We start from the raw sequence: 12,808 nt of genomic DNA on the forward strand, positions 1-12,808 counted from the left end.
AGCAGAGTTAATTCAGGCCTCCTGTCTGATCTGCATTTTAATGGGAGTCAGAGTTTTCTTCCTCTGGGACGTCTTAGCACTTGTTTTAAAGCCTCAGCTTTCAGGACAAAGGAAAAACAATTCATGCCAAGAAAATCATTAATTCAAAAGAGATGTGATTATATGTCAGCCTGGTCATTAGCTGAATCGTACTTCATGTTTAAAAGCAGAAACTCCTTTGAACCAGTGTGTAGCTTGATGTTGAAGCCCAGTATTTCTCTCCCATGATCCTCTGTCCTCATCCTGGTGTCCGAGTGACTGGTAGGTAGTAAAAGCGTTGGAACCGATCCAGTAGATCACCTCAGCCAGAAGCCACCAAACAGGCTGCAACAGGATCCTTAGACACCAGACTCCATTGACAAAAGCAGTAATTTTACCCCACAGAACACTGGTTGCTAGTTGTTGCTGTGACTTTGGTGTTTTAACATGTTAGTCAGGATCCAAGTTGAGTCCAAAACACCAAACAAACTGAATAGTTTGAATTAATCTGATTGTGTCAAGAAAGGATCCCTACAGAGAGAGACCTGGAAAATCCCTTTGGTTTAACCACAAACAGCTGTTCTATCGCTCTCTGCACACACCAGACTACATTCACTAAAACAGGGATTTTAGAGAACAGGACACAGGAGCTGCTGTACAAACAGTTCTGCATCTTAAACTCTAAAAAAGACCCAAGACTCAGTTTGAAAAAGTACTGGTTGTAGCTTCACATTGCTGGTTTCCATTGAAAGTGACTTTGTTCAGTGATCAAATAAATAGTCCCATTTAAAATCTGTCCAAGTTGAGTCCTTGAGGATCATTTTACCATGAAAGCTGAGCAGGGCGAGTCTGAAGCAGAGTGACCAGCCCTCAGCTGAGGGTTTTACCTTCAGAAAAAGTTGCAGGACGACTGAATTACAGATCATGTTTTAATGTCAGATGGAAACAAGATGACAAAATCCACAAAGTCCTCGTGGTCAGATTTAAGACGCCAGCATGGAAACGTTCCAGGAGGCCGGAGCTCCGTCACCAAGTTCATCCTGCAACACAAGAGGACCGAGGTTATTCATGAATCAGCCTTTACAGGAAGGCCAAAGCTTTAGGGTGACATTTTACCTCCTTAGATCTTCACACCCTGGACAGGGTAACCAGAGGAACCCTTCTTGGTGCTCATGATGGCGTTTGAGGGAGAGACGGGCGCTTCATTGTACTCTGGGGAGTATTTGGCGTGGGACAGGACTTCTCTGGCTCGCTGGTAGCCACGTCTGGACTGGATGATGTAGGACGAAGGCGGCAGAGGTGACGTGATGGTCTGGTCGGAGGAGCTGGCTCCACCCACAGACTGCTGGTGCCACTGGGACGGGTTTCCATCAGGAAGAAGCACAAAGCTTGAAGGGGCCGGTCCAAAGTCAGAGACCACTGGGCCCTTGGGGTAGGTCGGTGCTGGGTCCTTGGGGTAGGTCGGCGCCGGGCCAAAGTCAGTGGCCACTGGGCCCTTGGGGTAGGTCGGCGCTGGGTCCATGGGGTAGGTCGGCGCCGGGCCAAAGTCAGTGGCCACTGGGCCCTTGGGGTAGGTCGGTGCCGGGTCAAAGTCAGAGACCACTGGGCCCTTGGGGTAGGTCGGCGCTGGGTCCATGGGGTAGGTCGGCGCCGGGCCAAAGTCAGTGGCCACTGGGCCCTTGGGGTAGGTCGGCGCTGGGTCCATGGGGTAGGTCGGCGCCGGGCCAAAGTCAGAGGCCACTGGGCCCTTGGGGTAGGTCGGCGCCGGGCCAAAGTCAGAGACCACTGGGCCCTTGGGGTAGGTCGGCGCCGGGCCAAAGTCAGAGACCACTGGGCCCTTGGGGTAGGTCGGCGCCGGGCCAAAGTCAGAGGCCACTGGGCCCTTGGGGTAGGTCGGCGCCGGGCCAAAGTCAGAGACCACTGGGCCCTTGGGGTAGGTCGGCGCCGGGCCAAAGTCAGAGGCCACTGGGCCCTTGGGGTAGGTCGGTGCTGGGTCCTTGGGGTAGGTCGGCGCTGGGCCAAAGTCAGAGACCACTGGGCCCTTGGGGTAGGTCGGTGCTGGGTCCATGGGGTAGGTCGGCGCTGGTCCAAAGTCAGAGACCACTGGGCCCTTGGGGTAGGTCGGTGCCGGGCCAAAGTCAGAGACCACTGAGCCCTTGGGATAGGTCGGTGCTGGGTCCTTGGGGTAGGTCGGTGCCGGGCCAAAGTCAGAGACCACTGAGCCCTTGGGGTAGGTCGGTGCTGGGTCCTTGGGGTAGGTCGGTGCCGGTCCAAAGTCAGAGACCACTGGGCCCTTGGGGTAGGTCGGTGCCGGTCCAAAGTCAGAGACCACTGGGCCCTTGGGGTAGGTCGGTGCCGGTCCAAAGTCAGAGACCACTGGGCCCTTGGGGTAGGTCGGTGCCGGTCCAAAGTCAGAGACCACTGGGCCCTTGGGGTAGGTCGGCGCCGGTCCAAAGTCAGAGACCACTGGGCCCTTGGGGTAGGTTGGCGCTGGGTCCATGGGGTAGGTCGGCGCCGGTCCAAAGTCAGAGACCACTGGGCCCTTGGGGTAGGTCGGCGCTGGTCCAAAGTCAGAGACCACTGGGCCCTTGGGATAGGTCGGCGCTGGTCCAAAGTCAGAGACTACTGGGCCCTTGGGGTAGGTCGGCGCTGGGTCCATGGGGTAGGTCGGCACTGGTCCAAAGTCAGCGACCACTGGGCCCTTGGGGTAGGTCGGCGCTGGGTCCATGGGGTAGGTTGGCGCTGGTCCAAAGTCAGAGACCACTGGGCCCTTGGGGTAGGTCGGTGCCAGTCCAAAGTCAGAGACCACTGGGCCCTTGGGGTAGGTCGGTGCCGGTCCAAAGTCAGAGACCACTGGGCCCTTGGGGTAGGTCGGCGCTGGGTCCATGGGGTAGGTCGGCGCTGGTCCAAAGTCAGAGACTACTGGGCCCTTGGGGTAGGTCGGCGCCGGTCCAAAGTCAGAGACCACTGGGCCCTTGGGGTAGGTCGGCGCTGGGTCCATGGGGTAGGTCGGCGCTGGTCCAAAGTCAGAGACCACTGGGCCCTTGGGGTAGGTCGGCGCTGGGTCCATGGGGTAGGTCGGCGCTGGTCCAAAGTCAGAGACTACTGGGCCCTTGGGGTAGGTCGGCGCCGGTCCAAAGTCAGAGACCACTGGGCCCTTGGGGTAGGTCGGCGCTGGGTCCATGGGGTAGGTCGGCGCTGGTCCAAAGTCAGAGACCACTGGGCCCTTGGGGTAGGTTGTATCTTTGCTTCCACCTGAGAGGGGAAACAGTCTTGTTGACGGGGCTGTAAGCCGCCCAAAATGGATGGTGATGGTTTAAAGGACCATTTGGATAAAAATCACTTCAACTCACCTCCAGCTGCAGGAAAACAGGCACCGCCGCTGATTAACAGCAGACAGATCCAACAAACCCTGTCAGGCAGAGACAGAAAGACCGCTTAGTTAAATGGAGGTCATATCGACACGCAGAGTGAAAACAGAGCCGATCGATTCACCTTAAAGAGAGTCCGAACACCATGTTTGAGCCGCAGTTTCAGTCGCAGCAGCTCGTCCTCAGCAGCCTGGTGAAGGTTTGTGGTCCGAAGCTTTGTGCTGTGAGCTGCATTCGGCTCCTCTGCTCTTATATTGGTGCTGCACACTGATCGGCCTCATTAAGGACACCTGGAGCCCCGTCAGCCACATGGAGGAGGAGCCGGGGGTCAAGTTTTCTGTACAAGATCCTGGTCTGAGTAATAACTTCTAACTGTAGCCGTCAGATTAACGTTGTGTGGCTCAGAGAACATTATCTGGAAAGTCTGACGCTACGTTCTGTGGTAAAATATCATGAAATATACCAGACGGCACAAAGTGATTCACAATAAATCAAACTAAGTAATCAGACAGATTAACAGATTAAAAGTCAAAGAAAAGAGAAGAAGCTTCTGTTTGCTTTAGCTTTAAAGGAATAGTTCTGGTAAATCTGTTTACTCACCTTCTTACTGAGGGTTTGGTGAGAGGGTTCAAATTTAATAATAATAATAATAATACATTTTATTTTTAGTTCGCCTTTCAAGGCTCACAAGGTCGCCGTACAGAATACAAATAAAAGTACAGCACAACAAGTAAAACAGGTGTAAAAACAAACAATGAAATACAGAAACAGTGCAAAATGATCAGAGGGAGCAGGAGAGTGTGAAGAGATGGGTTTGAGTCTGGTTTTGGAGGTAAGGAGTCAGTGTTGCGGAGGTCAGGGGGGAGTGAGTTCCATAACTGGAGCGGCTGAATGCTCGGCTCCCCATGGTGACGAGGCGAGCAGAGGGGACAGAGAGATGGACAGAGGAAGAGGAGAGGCAGGTACAGAGACGTGAATGAGGTCAGAGAGGTATGGAGGGGCGAGGGTGTGGATGGCTTTGTATGTGTGAAGCAGGACTTTGTATTGGATGCGTTGTGTGATGGGGAGCCAGTGGAGCTGCTGCAGGACAGGTGTGATGTGATGAGTGGAAGGTGTCCTAGAGAGGATGTGAGCTGCTGAGTTCTGGACCAGTTGAAGCTTATGGAGGGTTTTTTGGGGGAGACCGAACAGAAGGGAGTTGCAGTAGTGGAGTCGGGAAGTGACTAAGCTGTGAACCAGAATGGCGGTGGAGTGAGGGGTGAGCGCAGGCGGTTGATGTTACGCAGGTGGAAGTAGGCTGACCGGGTTGTGTTGTTGATATGTGATGTGAAGGAAAGTGTGCAAGTTTAAAATCCACAAATACACACAAACTTCAGGTGGTGGGTTTGAAGTCTGATTGTTCTGCAGCACAGTTATTTTTCTGGTTTGATTAATAAAGAGGGTGATAAATGAGGACAAAATAAAATACAGACACACGTCACAAACAGTGATCAGACGTGTTTGCAGCAGATCGATCACATCCATCGGTCACATGACCCTGCAGGTCTAAACGGTCACTTGAGCGTCTGCTGCTGCTCCAATCAGAGGAGTTACAACAAACGCTGATCGATGCTCTGCAGGGTTTTCTCTCTGAGTCGAGTGCAGCAGGACACTAAGTGTCTCCTGCTCGCAGCCACTTCGCTGTTTGAAGCTTTTGTTCGGCGAAGCGAGGACGGCGGCGAGGTCAAAGGTCGAAGGGGAGCGGATCAGACAGCAAACACCAGAGCTGTTTCCACCACACACTCCTCTTTCATCTCCGGGGAGAAGAAGGCCGCGATTGTGCCGGAGCCTCTTTCATTGGCCGCCTGAAGCTGCCTCGGCTCAGTCTGGTCCATCAGAGGGTTTATCCCCCTCGGGGTGTTCAGGCAGCGCCGATTTCACCACACTGAGTCTGCAGATGATGCTCAGAAATATGAATCAGAGAATCAAGAAACAGAACTCAGCAGGCGTCTGATGAGCCTCATGAGTCTGATTTACCTACATCAGTAAAATGGAAGATTTATTTAAAGGACCAGTGTGGAGGATTTAGCGCTCCTGCACCACAAACCTGCTGGTCCTCATTTATCACCCTCTTTATTAATCAAACTATTTAATCATGTTAAATCACATCTTTAATAACAGTTTTTTGCACTTCAGCGCTGACAGAAAAATAACTGTGCTGCAGAACAATCAGACTTCAAACTCACCACCTGTAGTTTGTGTGTATTTGTGGATTTTAAACTTGAATTAAATTTGAACCCTCTCACCAAACCCTCAGTAAGAAGGTGAGTAAACATATTTACCAGAACTATACAGAAGCCTCTTCTGTTTGCTTTGACTTTTAATCTGTTAATCTGTCTGATTACTTAGTTTGATTTATTGTGAATCACTTTGTGCCGTCTGGTATATTTCATGATATTTTACCACAGAATGTGGCGTCAGACTTTCCAGATAATGTTCTCTGAGCCACACAACATTAATCTGACGGCTACAGTTAGAAGTTATTACTCAGACCAGGATCTTATACAGAAAACTTGACCCCCGGCTCCTCCTCCGTGTGGCTGACGGGGCTCCAGGTGTCCTTAATGAGGCCGATCAGTGTGCAGCACCAATATAAGAGCAGAGGAGCCGAATGCAGCTCACAGCACAAAGCTTCGGACCACAAACCTTCACCAGGCTGCCGAGGACGAGCTTCTGCGGCTCAAACATGGTGTTCGGACTCTCTTTAAGGTGAATCGATCGGCTCTGTTTTCACTCTGTGTGTCAATATGGTCTCCGTTTAACTAACCGGTCTTTCTGTCTCTGCCTGACAGGGTTTGTTGGATCTGTCTGCTGTTAATCAGCAGCGGTGCCTGTTTTCCTGCAGCTGGAGGTGAGTTGAAGTGATTTTTATCCAAAAGTCCAACAAACGTTCCTTTAAACCGTCACCTGCTGTCCTGGCTGCTTCTGACAAACCACCAAAGTACGTCAAGAACTTCAGGCTGACGCTTGTTTTGGCTGCAGAAGCTTCTTCACTGTAACCTGATCTTTCTGTCCAGACCACAGAGATCCCTCCACGGTACCCGGGGGCTCTGGATCTGCTCCAAGTCCTCCTCTGGTGTCCCAGCAGCCTGAAGCGGCCCCCCAGCAGGCCGGTTCTGCCACCGTAAATCAGTCCCTGTCCGGTCTGGGAGCTCCCAGTGTGGCTGCTGCCTTCCCTCGGAGTTATAAGCCAAATGGGTTCATTGTGACTTATGATTCCAGCTCTGGCAAAGACTCTGCTACTCCTGGAGTCCAGATCCGGAGCGCCGCCTACGTCAGCCCTCCTGTCGACTCTGGGAAGAAGACTCCTGTTGGCACTGGAAACTCTGCCATGGATCCATTTTGGGCAGCTTACAGCCCCGTCAATGAGGCTCTGTTTCCCCCCTCTGGCTACGCAGACCCAAAAACAGCTGGGAGCAAAGATACAACCTACCCCAAGGGCCCGGCAGTCCCCAACTTTGGACCAGCGCCGACCTACCCCATGGGCCCAGTGACCCCCGACTTTGGCCCGGCGCCGACCTACCCCAAGGGTCCTGCAGTCTCTGACTTTGGCCCGGCGCCGACCTACCCCAAGGGTCCTGCAGTCTCTGACTTTGGACCGGCGCCGACCTACCCCAAGGGCCCTGCAGTCTCTGACTTTGGACCGGCGCCGACCTACCCCAAGGGCCCTGCAGTCTCTGACTTTGGACCGGCGCCGACCTACCCCAAGGGCCCTGCAGTCTCTGACTTTGGACCAGCGCCGACCTACCCCAAGGACCTGGCGCCGACGTACCCCAAGGGCCCGACAGTCTCTGACTTTGGACCAGCACCGACGTACCCCAAGGGCCCGACAGTCTCTGACTTTGGACCAGCGCCGACCTACCCCATGGGCCCAGTGACCCCCGACTTTGGCCCAGCGCCGACCTACCCCAAGGGCCCAGTGACCCCCGACTTTGGCCCAGCGCCGACCTACCCCAAGGGCCCAGTGACTCCCAACTTTGGACCAGCACCGACCTACCCCAAGGACCCAGCGCCGACGTACCCCAAGGGCCCGTCAGTGGTCTCTGACTTTGGCCCGGCACCGACCTACCCCAAGGGCCCGTCAGTCGTCTCTGACTTTGGCCCGGCACCGACCTACCCCAAGGGCCCAGTGGTCTCTGACTTTGGACCGGCGCCGACCTACCCCATGGACCCAGCACCGACCTATCCCAAGGGCCCGGCAGTCTCTGACTTTGGACCGGCGCCGACCTACCCCAAGGGCCCAGTGACTCCCGACTTTGGACCGGCGCCGACCTACCCCAAGGGCCCGTCAGTCTCTGACTTTGGACCAGCACCAACCTACCCCAAGGACCCGGCGCCGACCTACCCCAAGGGCCCGGCAGTCTCTGACTTTGGACCAGCGCCGACCTACCCCAAGGGCCCAGTGGTCTCTGACTTTGGACCGGCGCCGACCTACCCCATGGACCCAGCACCGACCTACCCCAAGGACCCGGCGCCGACCTACCCCAAGGGCCCGGCAGTCTCTGACTTTGGACCAGCGCCGACCTACCCCAAGGGCCCGGCAGTCTCTGACTTTGGACCGGCGCCGACCTACCCCAAGGGCCCAGTGACTCCCGACTTTGGACCGGCGCCGACCTACCCCAAGGGCCCGTCAGTCTCTGACTTTGGACCGGCACCGACCTACCCCAAGGGCCCGGCAGTTTCTGACTTTGGACCGGCGCCGACCTACCCCAAGGGCCCGGCAGTCTCTGACTTTGGACCAGCGCCGACCTACCCCAAGGGCCCAGTGGTCTCTGACTTTAGACCGGCACCGACCTACCCCATGGACCCAGCACCGACCTACCCCAAGGGCCCGGCAGTCTCTGACTTTGGACCGGCGCCGACCTACCCCAAGGACCCAGCACCGACCTACCCCAAGGGCCCAGTGGTCTCTGACTTTGGACCGGCCCCTTCAAGCTTTGTGCTTCTTCCTGATGGAAACCCGTCCCAGTGGCACCAGCAGTCTGTGGGTGGAGCCAGCTCCTCCGACCAGACCATCACGTCACCTCTGCCGTCTTCATCCTACATCATCCAGTCCAGAAGGAGCTTCCAGCGAGCCAGAGAAGTCCTGTCCCACGCCAAATACTCCCCAGAGTACAATGAAGCGCCCGTCTCTCCCTCAAACGCCATCATGAGCACCAAGAAGGGTTCCTCTGGTTACCCTGTCCAGGGTGTGAAGATCTAAGGAGGTAAAATGTCACCCTAAAGCTTTGGCCTTCCTGTAAAGGCTGATTCATGACTAACCTCGGTCCTCTTGTGTTGCAGAATGAACTTGGTGACGAAGCTCCGGCCTCCTGGAACGTTTCCATGCTGGCGTCTTAAATCTGACCACGAGGACTTTGTGGATTTTGTCATCTTGTTTCCATCTGATATTAAAACATGATCTGTAATTCAGTCGTCCTGCAACTTTTTCTGAAGGTAAAACACTCATCTGGTCTGAACTCAGCTGAGGGTTGGTCACTCTGCTTTAGACTTGAAAGCTCAGCTTTCATGGCAAAATGATCCTCAAGGACTCAACTTGGACAGATTTTAAATGGGACTATTGATTTGATCACTGAACAAAGTAAGTCACTTTCAATGGAACACAGTAATGTGAACCTACAAACAGACACCTGCTACAACCAGTACTTTTTCAAACTGAGTCTTGGGTCTTTTTGGAGTTCAAGATGCAAAACTCTATTTGTACAGCAGCTCCTGTGTCCTGTTCTCTAAAATCCCTGTTTTAGTGAATGTAGTCTGGTGTGTGTGCTGTTTGTGGTTAAACCAAAAGGATCTTCCAGGTCTCTCTCTGTAGGGATCCTTTCCATAATGAGCTAATGTCAAGGTGGATTTACCTTGTTGGCCTTCCATCGACTCAATCGCACACTGTTCAGTCAACTAATTCCCTGTGCTAGTTAACATAACGTCTCCGTTTACCAACACTGACCAAATCCAGCTTGGCAGAGGCTTGCAGCTACTGCAGGGATGTCTAATGTGCCTTAAACTCTTCCACATAAAGAAGTGTCGGTGTCTCCTGGGTGTGAACAGTGAAGCCTTAAAGCTACACCAGGAAGAGGGGGTGGGGCTGCTACCTCACTGACCAATCAGAGGAGGTCTTTGTGGAATCATCACTTCTGTCTCCAAAAACCCAAGATGGCGGCGGCCATAAAGGCAAACTTGAAGCTTCAAAACGTGACTGAATCTAATTTAATGGCTGTGAAGGTCGACGCAGTGATTCTCAGCTCTTCTCCTCAGTACTAACGCAGATAATTCGAGAAACATATTTCAAGATGTGTGCCCAAGTCACAAAGGATTATGGGTAGAAGGATGTAGACTATTTGGAAAGCTGCTGCTCATCTTGCACCTGTAAACCTGGGGGGAGATTACAGTCCATCAAACTGAGGAAGAGGAAGTTGCACAAGCTGTCGTCAGACTTTAACCGCAGCGCCGGACGTGATTAAAAACTTAAATTTCTCATGCGAAGGCTTCATTTATCTGTCTTTGTCTGTGACTTCCCTTCATCCTCTCTGTCTGTCTGGCAGGAAGCTGAATGTTAATCAGCTCTGACCTCTCCATCTGGGTCCAGTGGTGATCTCAGCGCTCCACCTGTGAAGCGTGGACAGGTGTGTGTGTGTGTGTGTGACAGCGTTCGTCTTATTCTACAAACCTGTTTCATAGTGTGACAGTCGGTTAGTACAGAACAGCAGCAGCCGCTCTGTGATGTTGTTCTGTTGGTTTGGCCATGAACTCTCGACACGTCTTGATGTTGCTCGTGGTGAGTAAATGTCACCTGACATCTCAGCTGACGGTGACCGGTGTCGTCTGGGGAGAGAACACAGATACAATTCAGACTTTTGTCCTCAAAAACATTTAGAACAGGACGGAATAAACCTTTATTGGCCATCAGGGTGCAAATTTGTGTTTTGCAAAAGCAAGTAGACAATAAATAAAAAAAAATAAACACTTCATGTCTGTGGCTTCCACAGCTGGCGGTACAAACGCTTTTTATGGCGAGTAACGAGCCCCTTCCTCCGTTCTGGCATTTTGTGGACGTGCTTAAACACGTTCGCTGTGTTGTGGATCAGGAAACAAAATACACTACTCACTAAAAGTTAGGGATATTTGACTTTCAGGTGAAACTTATGGAAAATGTAAAAAGTGAATGCTACAGTGATATTATATCATGAAAGTAGGACATTTAAGTAGAAGCATGCAATGGTCATTTCTTCATTTTAAACAGTTTATTGAAAGAAACTCTACCAACAGTGGTAGGTATACCACAACAAAACATTTTCAGTGTCTCAATAAATTGGGACGTGGCCAAAGGACGTCCACTCCTCTCCTTTCTGTGACTCTTCCAGTCTCTGTATCACTGTTCCAACCTCCTGATGACACTCTGTGACCCTCTAAGCTCAGTGAACACCTCCGTCTGAGGACTTCCTGTTTGAAGCCTCCAGTGTTGAGGTGCTGCTGATCAACTGTTAGGTGTCGTCTTGGTCTCATGATGTCAGAATGTGAACAGCAGGATGAGGAGGACTGTTTAAATACCAATTCTAACTGAAGCAGGAAATGTATTGGTGGATTCATGGATCAAACCTGTTGTGAATGTTGCTGTTAAGCTTCTTGTTAGAGAACAGCAGCTGGTGCAGAAAGTACTGAGACACTGAACAGTTGGACATGTGCATTCAAAGGTTTAGAGAGGGTCACATTAAGTTCACCTGGAAAGGTTAGAATGCATTTTAGGTTCATCCTGAAATTTCACCTGAAAGCCGGTGCAGGTGGTGGCTGCTGATTGGTCAGAGGGAATGACGACGGCATCTGATTCGCTGACGTAGAGCTGAGCTCGTCGGGGCGAGATGGTTCCTTTTTCTGCTGCAGTTTTGTTTGAAACACAGTTTAGATTTGTGGATTTTCTTTTCTGACGTTAGTTGATGATATTACTAACTACAACAACACTAACATGTCCTCCTATATCTGGTTGCATTTAGCAGTGTGGAGGCTTTTTTGGTTTTTCTGACCCACAATCCTTTGCACAGACACGACAGCAGCCTCTCTAATTAGAGTAAATCATTAAAGGAAACACTCAGACATCAGTGCTGTGGTCACTTTGATGAACAGATGGCGAATGACGGTGACGGTGTGTGAGCGAGAAGGTCAAAGGTCAATGATACGACGCCGTCTGCAGGACGAACCACAGCGAGGGAGGAAGTATCAGCGCGCACAGAGGATTGTGGGTCAGAAGACGTCTGCAGGACTCAGGCAAGATATTTACACTGTAAGTGTTTTTCTGGTGTTTTAAACAAAAGACGCTTAAATTTAAGAAACGTCACGACTGAACTACAGTGAATCTCCCACAGCTCCACACCGAGGAAAACATTTATATTCATCATGTGGGAATGTGTGTGTTTATCTACCGTTGTCTTCTATCCTTTGGCCTTGAAGAGCACTTTCTGTTAGATGAATAATCAATAATGAGCATTATTATTATCATTATATTCTAAACCAGACGCCAGATGTTCCTTCACAGGTTAAATCTTCATCTCTCAACATGAGAACAATAAAATCTGGGGTTAAATATTCCGATCACACAGAAAAAAGTAGGGTTTTCTACAAATGTGATGTTTGTGGTCAGAACTCTTTGATCCGGCTCGTCCTGAAACCGTCAGCTCTCCATTCGGCCTGAACACAAACACTCCAGCGTCTGATCGGCTTCGTGTTGGACGTGGACGAGCTCTCCTGCAGGGACACTCAGCTGGAGGGGCAATTACACACTGAAACTAATGGTGTAATTGTCATTAATTAGCTTCTGCTCGTCCTGTTTTAACATATCAAAGGCGAGTTCAGCCGCAGAGTGAAGCTCAACACTCACATCAAACAGCGTTGGTCCAAAATGTCACTCGATGGCCGAACGAGTCAGTCTGTCGCTCTGTGTGTTACTGGACTCATCGTGTTCGATAACATGTGAGCATGAAGGCAGCGGCTGCATTTAACATTTGTGAATCAATATTCATGGCAGAGAGACTCTAGTGTCAGTAAAAATATCAATAAATAAACAAATGGAGAAATACTGAAGCAGATTGTGTATTAGATTAAACTAGTTTTGCATCTTACATGGAATTTAAGACGTTCACATTTCTAACATTAAAATATATATATATAAAGACATAAACTGTTTTTATATATTTGTCTTATTAAAGCTGAAGAAAGTCACACTGCTGATTTACTCCTGGGAGCCTTTTTAAATATTCCCCCAATAACCTTTGTTCTGTTTCTGTCACCTTACATTTGCACTTCCTGCACCGTTAAGCGCCTCATATCGAGTGTTGTGAGATTGTGCAGCGCGCTGACGATCTTCAGTAGCTAGTAAAGATGATTTAGTAGCA

At 51.2% G+C, this 12,808-nt stretch overlaps 1 protein-coding gene and 1 long non-coding RNA gene across 2 annotated transcripts; one reads left to right on the plus strand and one right to left on the minus strand.

The window, feature by feature from the left end:
• Positions 1-1,138: 1,138 nt before the first annotated feature.
• On the minus strand, positions 1,139-3,543 carry LOC139220100 (proteoglycan 4-like). Its single transcript, XM_070852170.1, has 3 exons — positions 3,514-3,543; positions 3,372-3,430; positions 1,139-3,273 (listed from the first exon to the last, which is right to left on the minus strand). Exons 1-3 carry the CDS (start codon positions 3,534-3,536, stop codon positions 1,139-1,141), a joined length of 2,217 nt encoding a protein of 738 aa, XP_070708271.1. The 5' UTR covers positions 3,537-3,543.
• A 2,520-nt stretch (positions 3,544-6,063) lies between these two features.
• Positions 6,064-6,875, plus strand: LOC139219376 (uncharacterized). The gene is made up of 3 exons (XR_011585719.1): positions 6,064-6,137; positions 6,221-6,279; positions 6,839-6,875. It is a non-coding gene; the product is annotated as an uncharacterized lncRNA (long non-coding RNA).
• Positions 6,876-12,808: the final 5,933 nt, after the last annotated feature.

This window comes from Pempheris klunzingeri, chromosome 20 (assembly GCF_042242105.1).
Source record: "Pempheris klunzingeri isolate RE-2024b chromosome 20, fPemKlu1.hap1, whole genome shotgun sequence".
NCBI classification, from domain to species: domain Eukaryota; kingdom Metazoa; phylum Chordata; class Actinopteri; order Acropomatiformes; family Pempheridae; genus Pempheris; species Pempheris klunzingeri.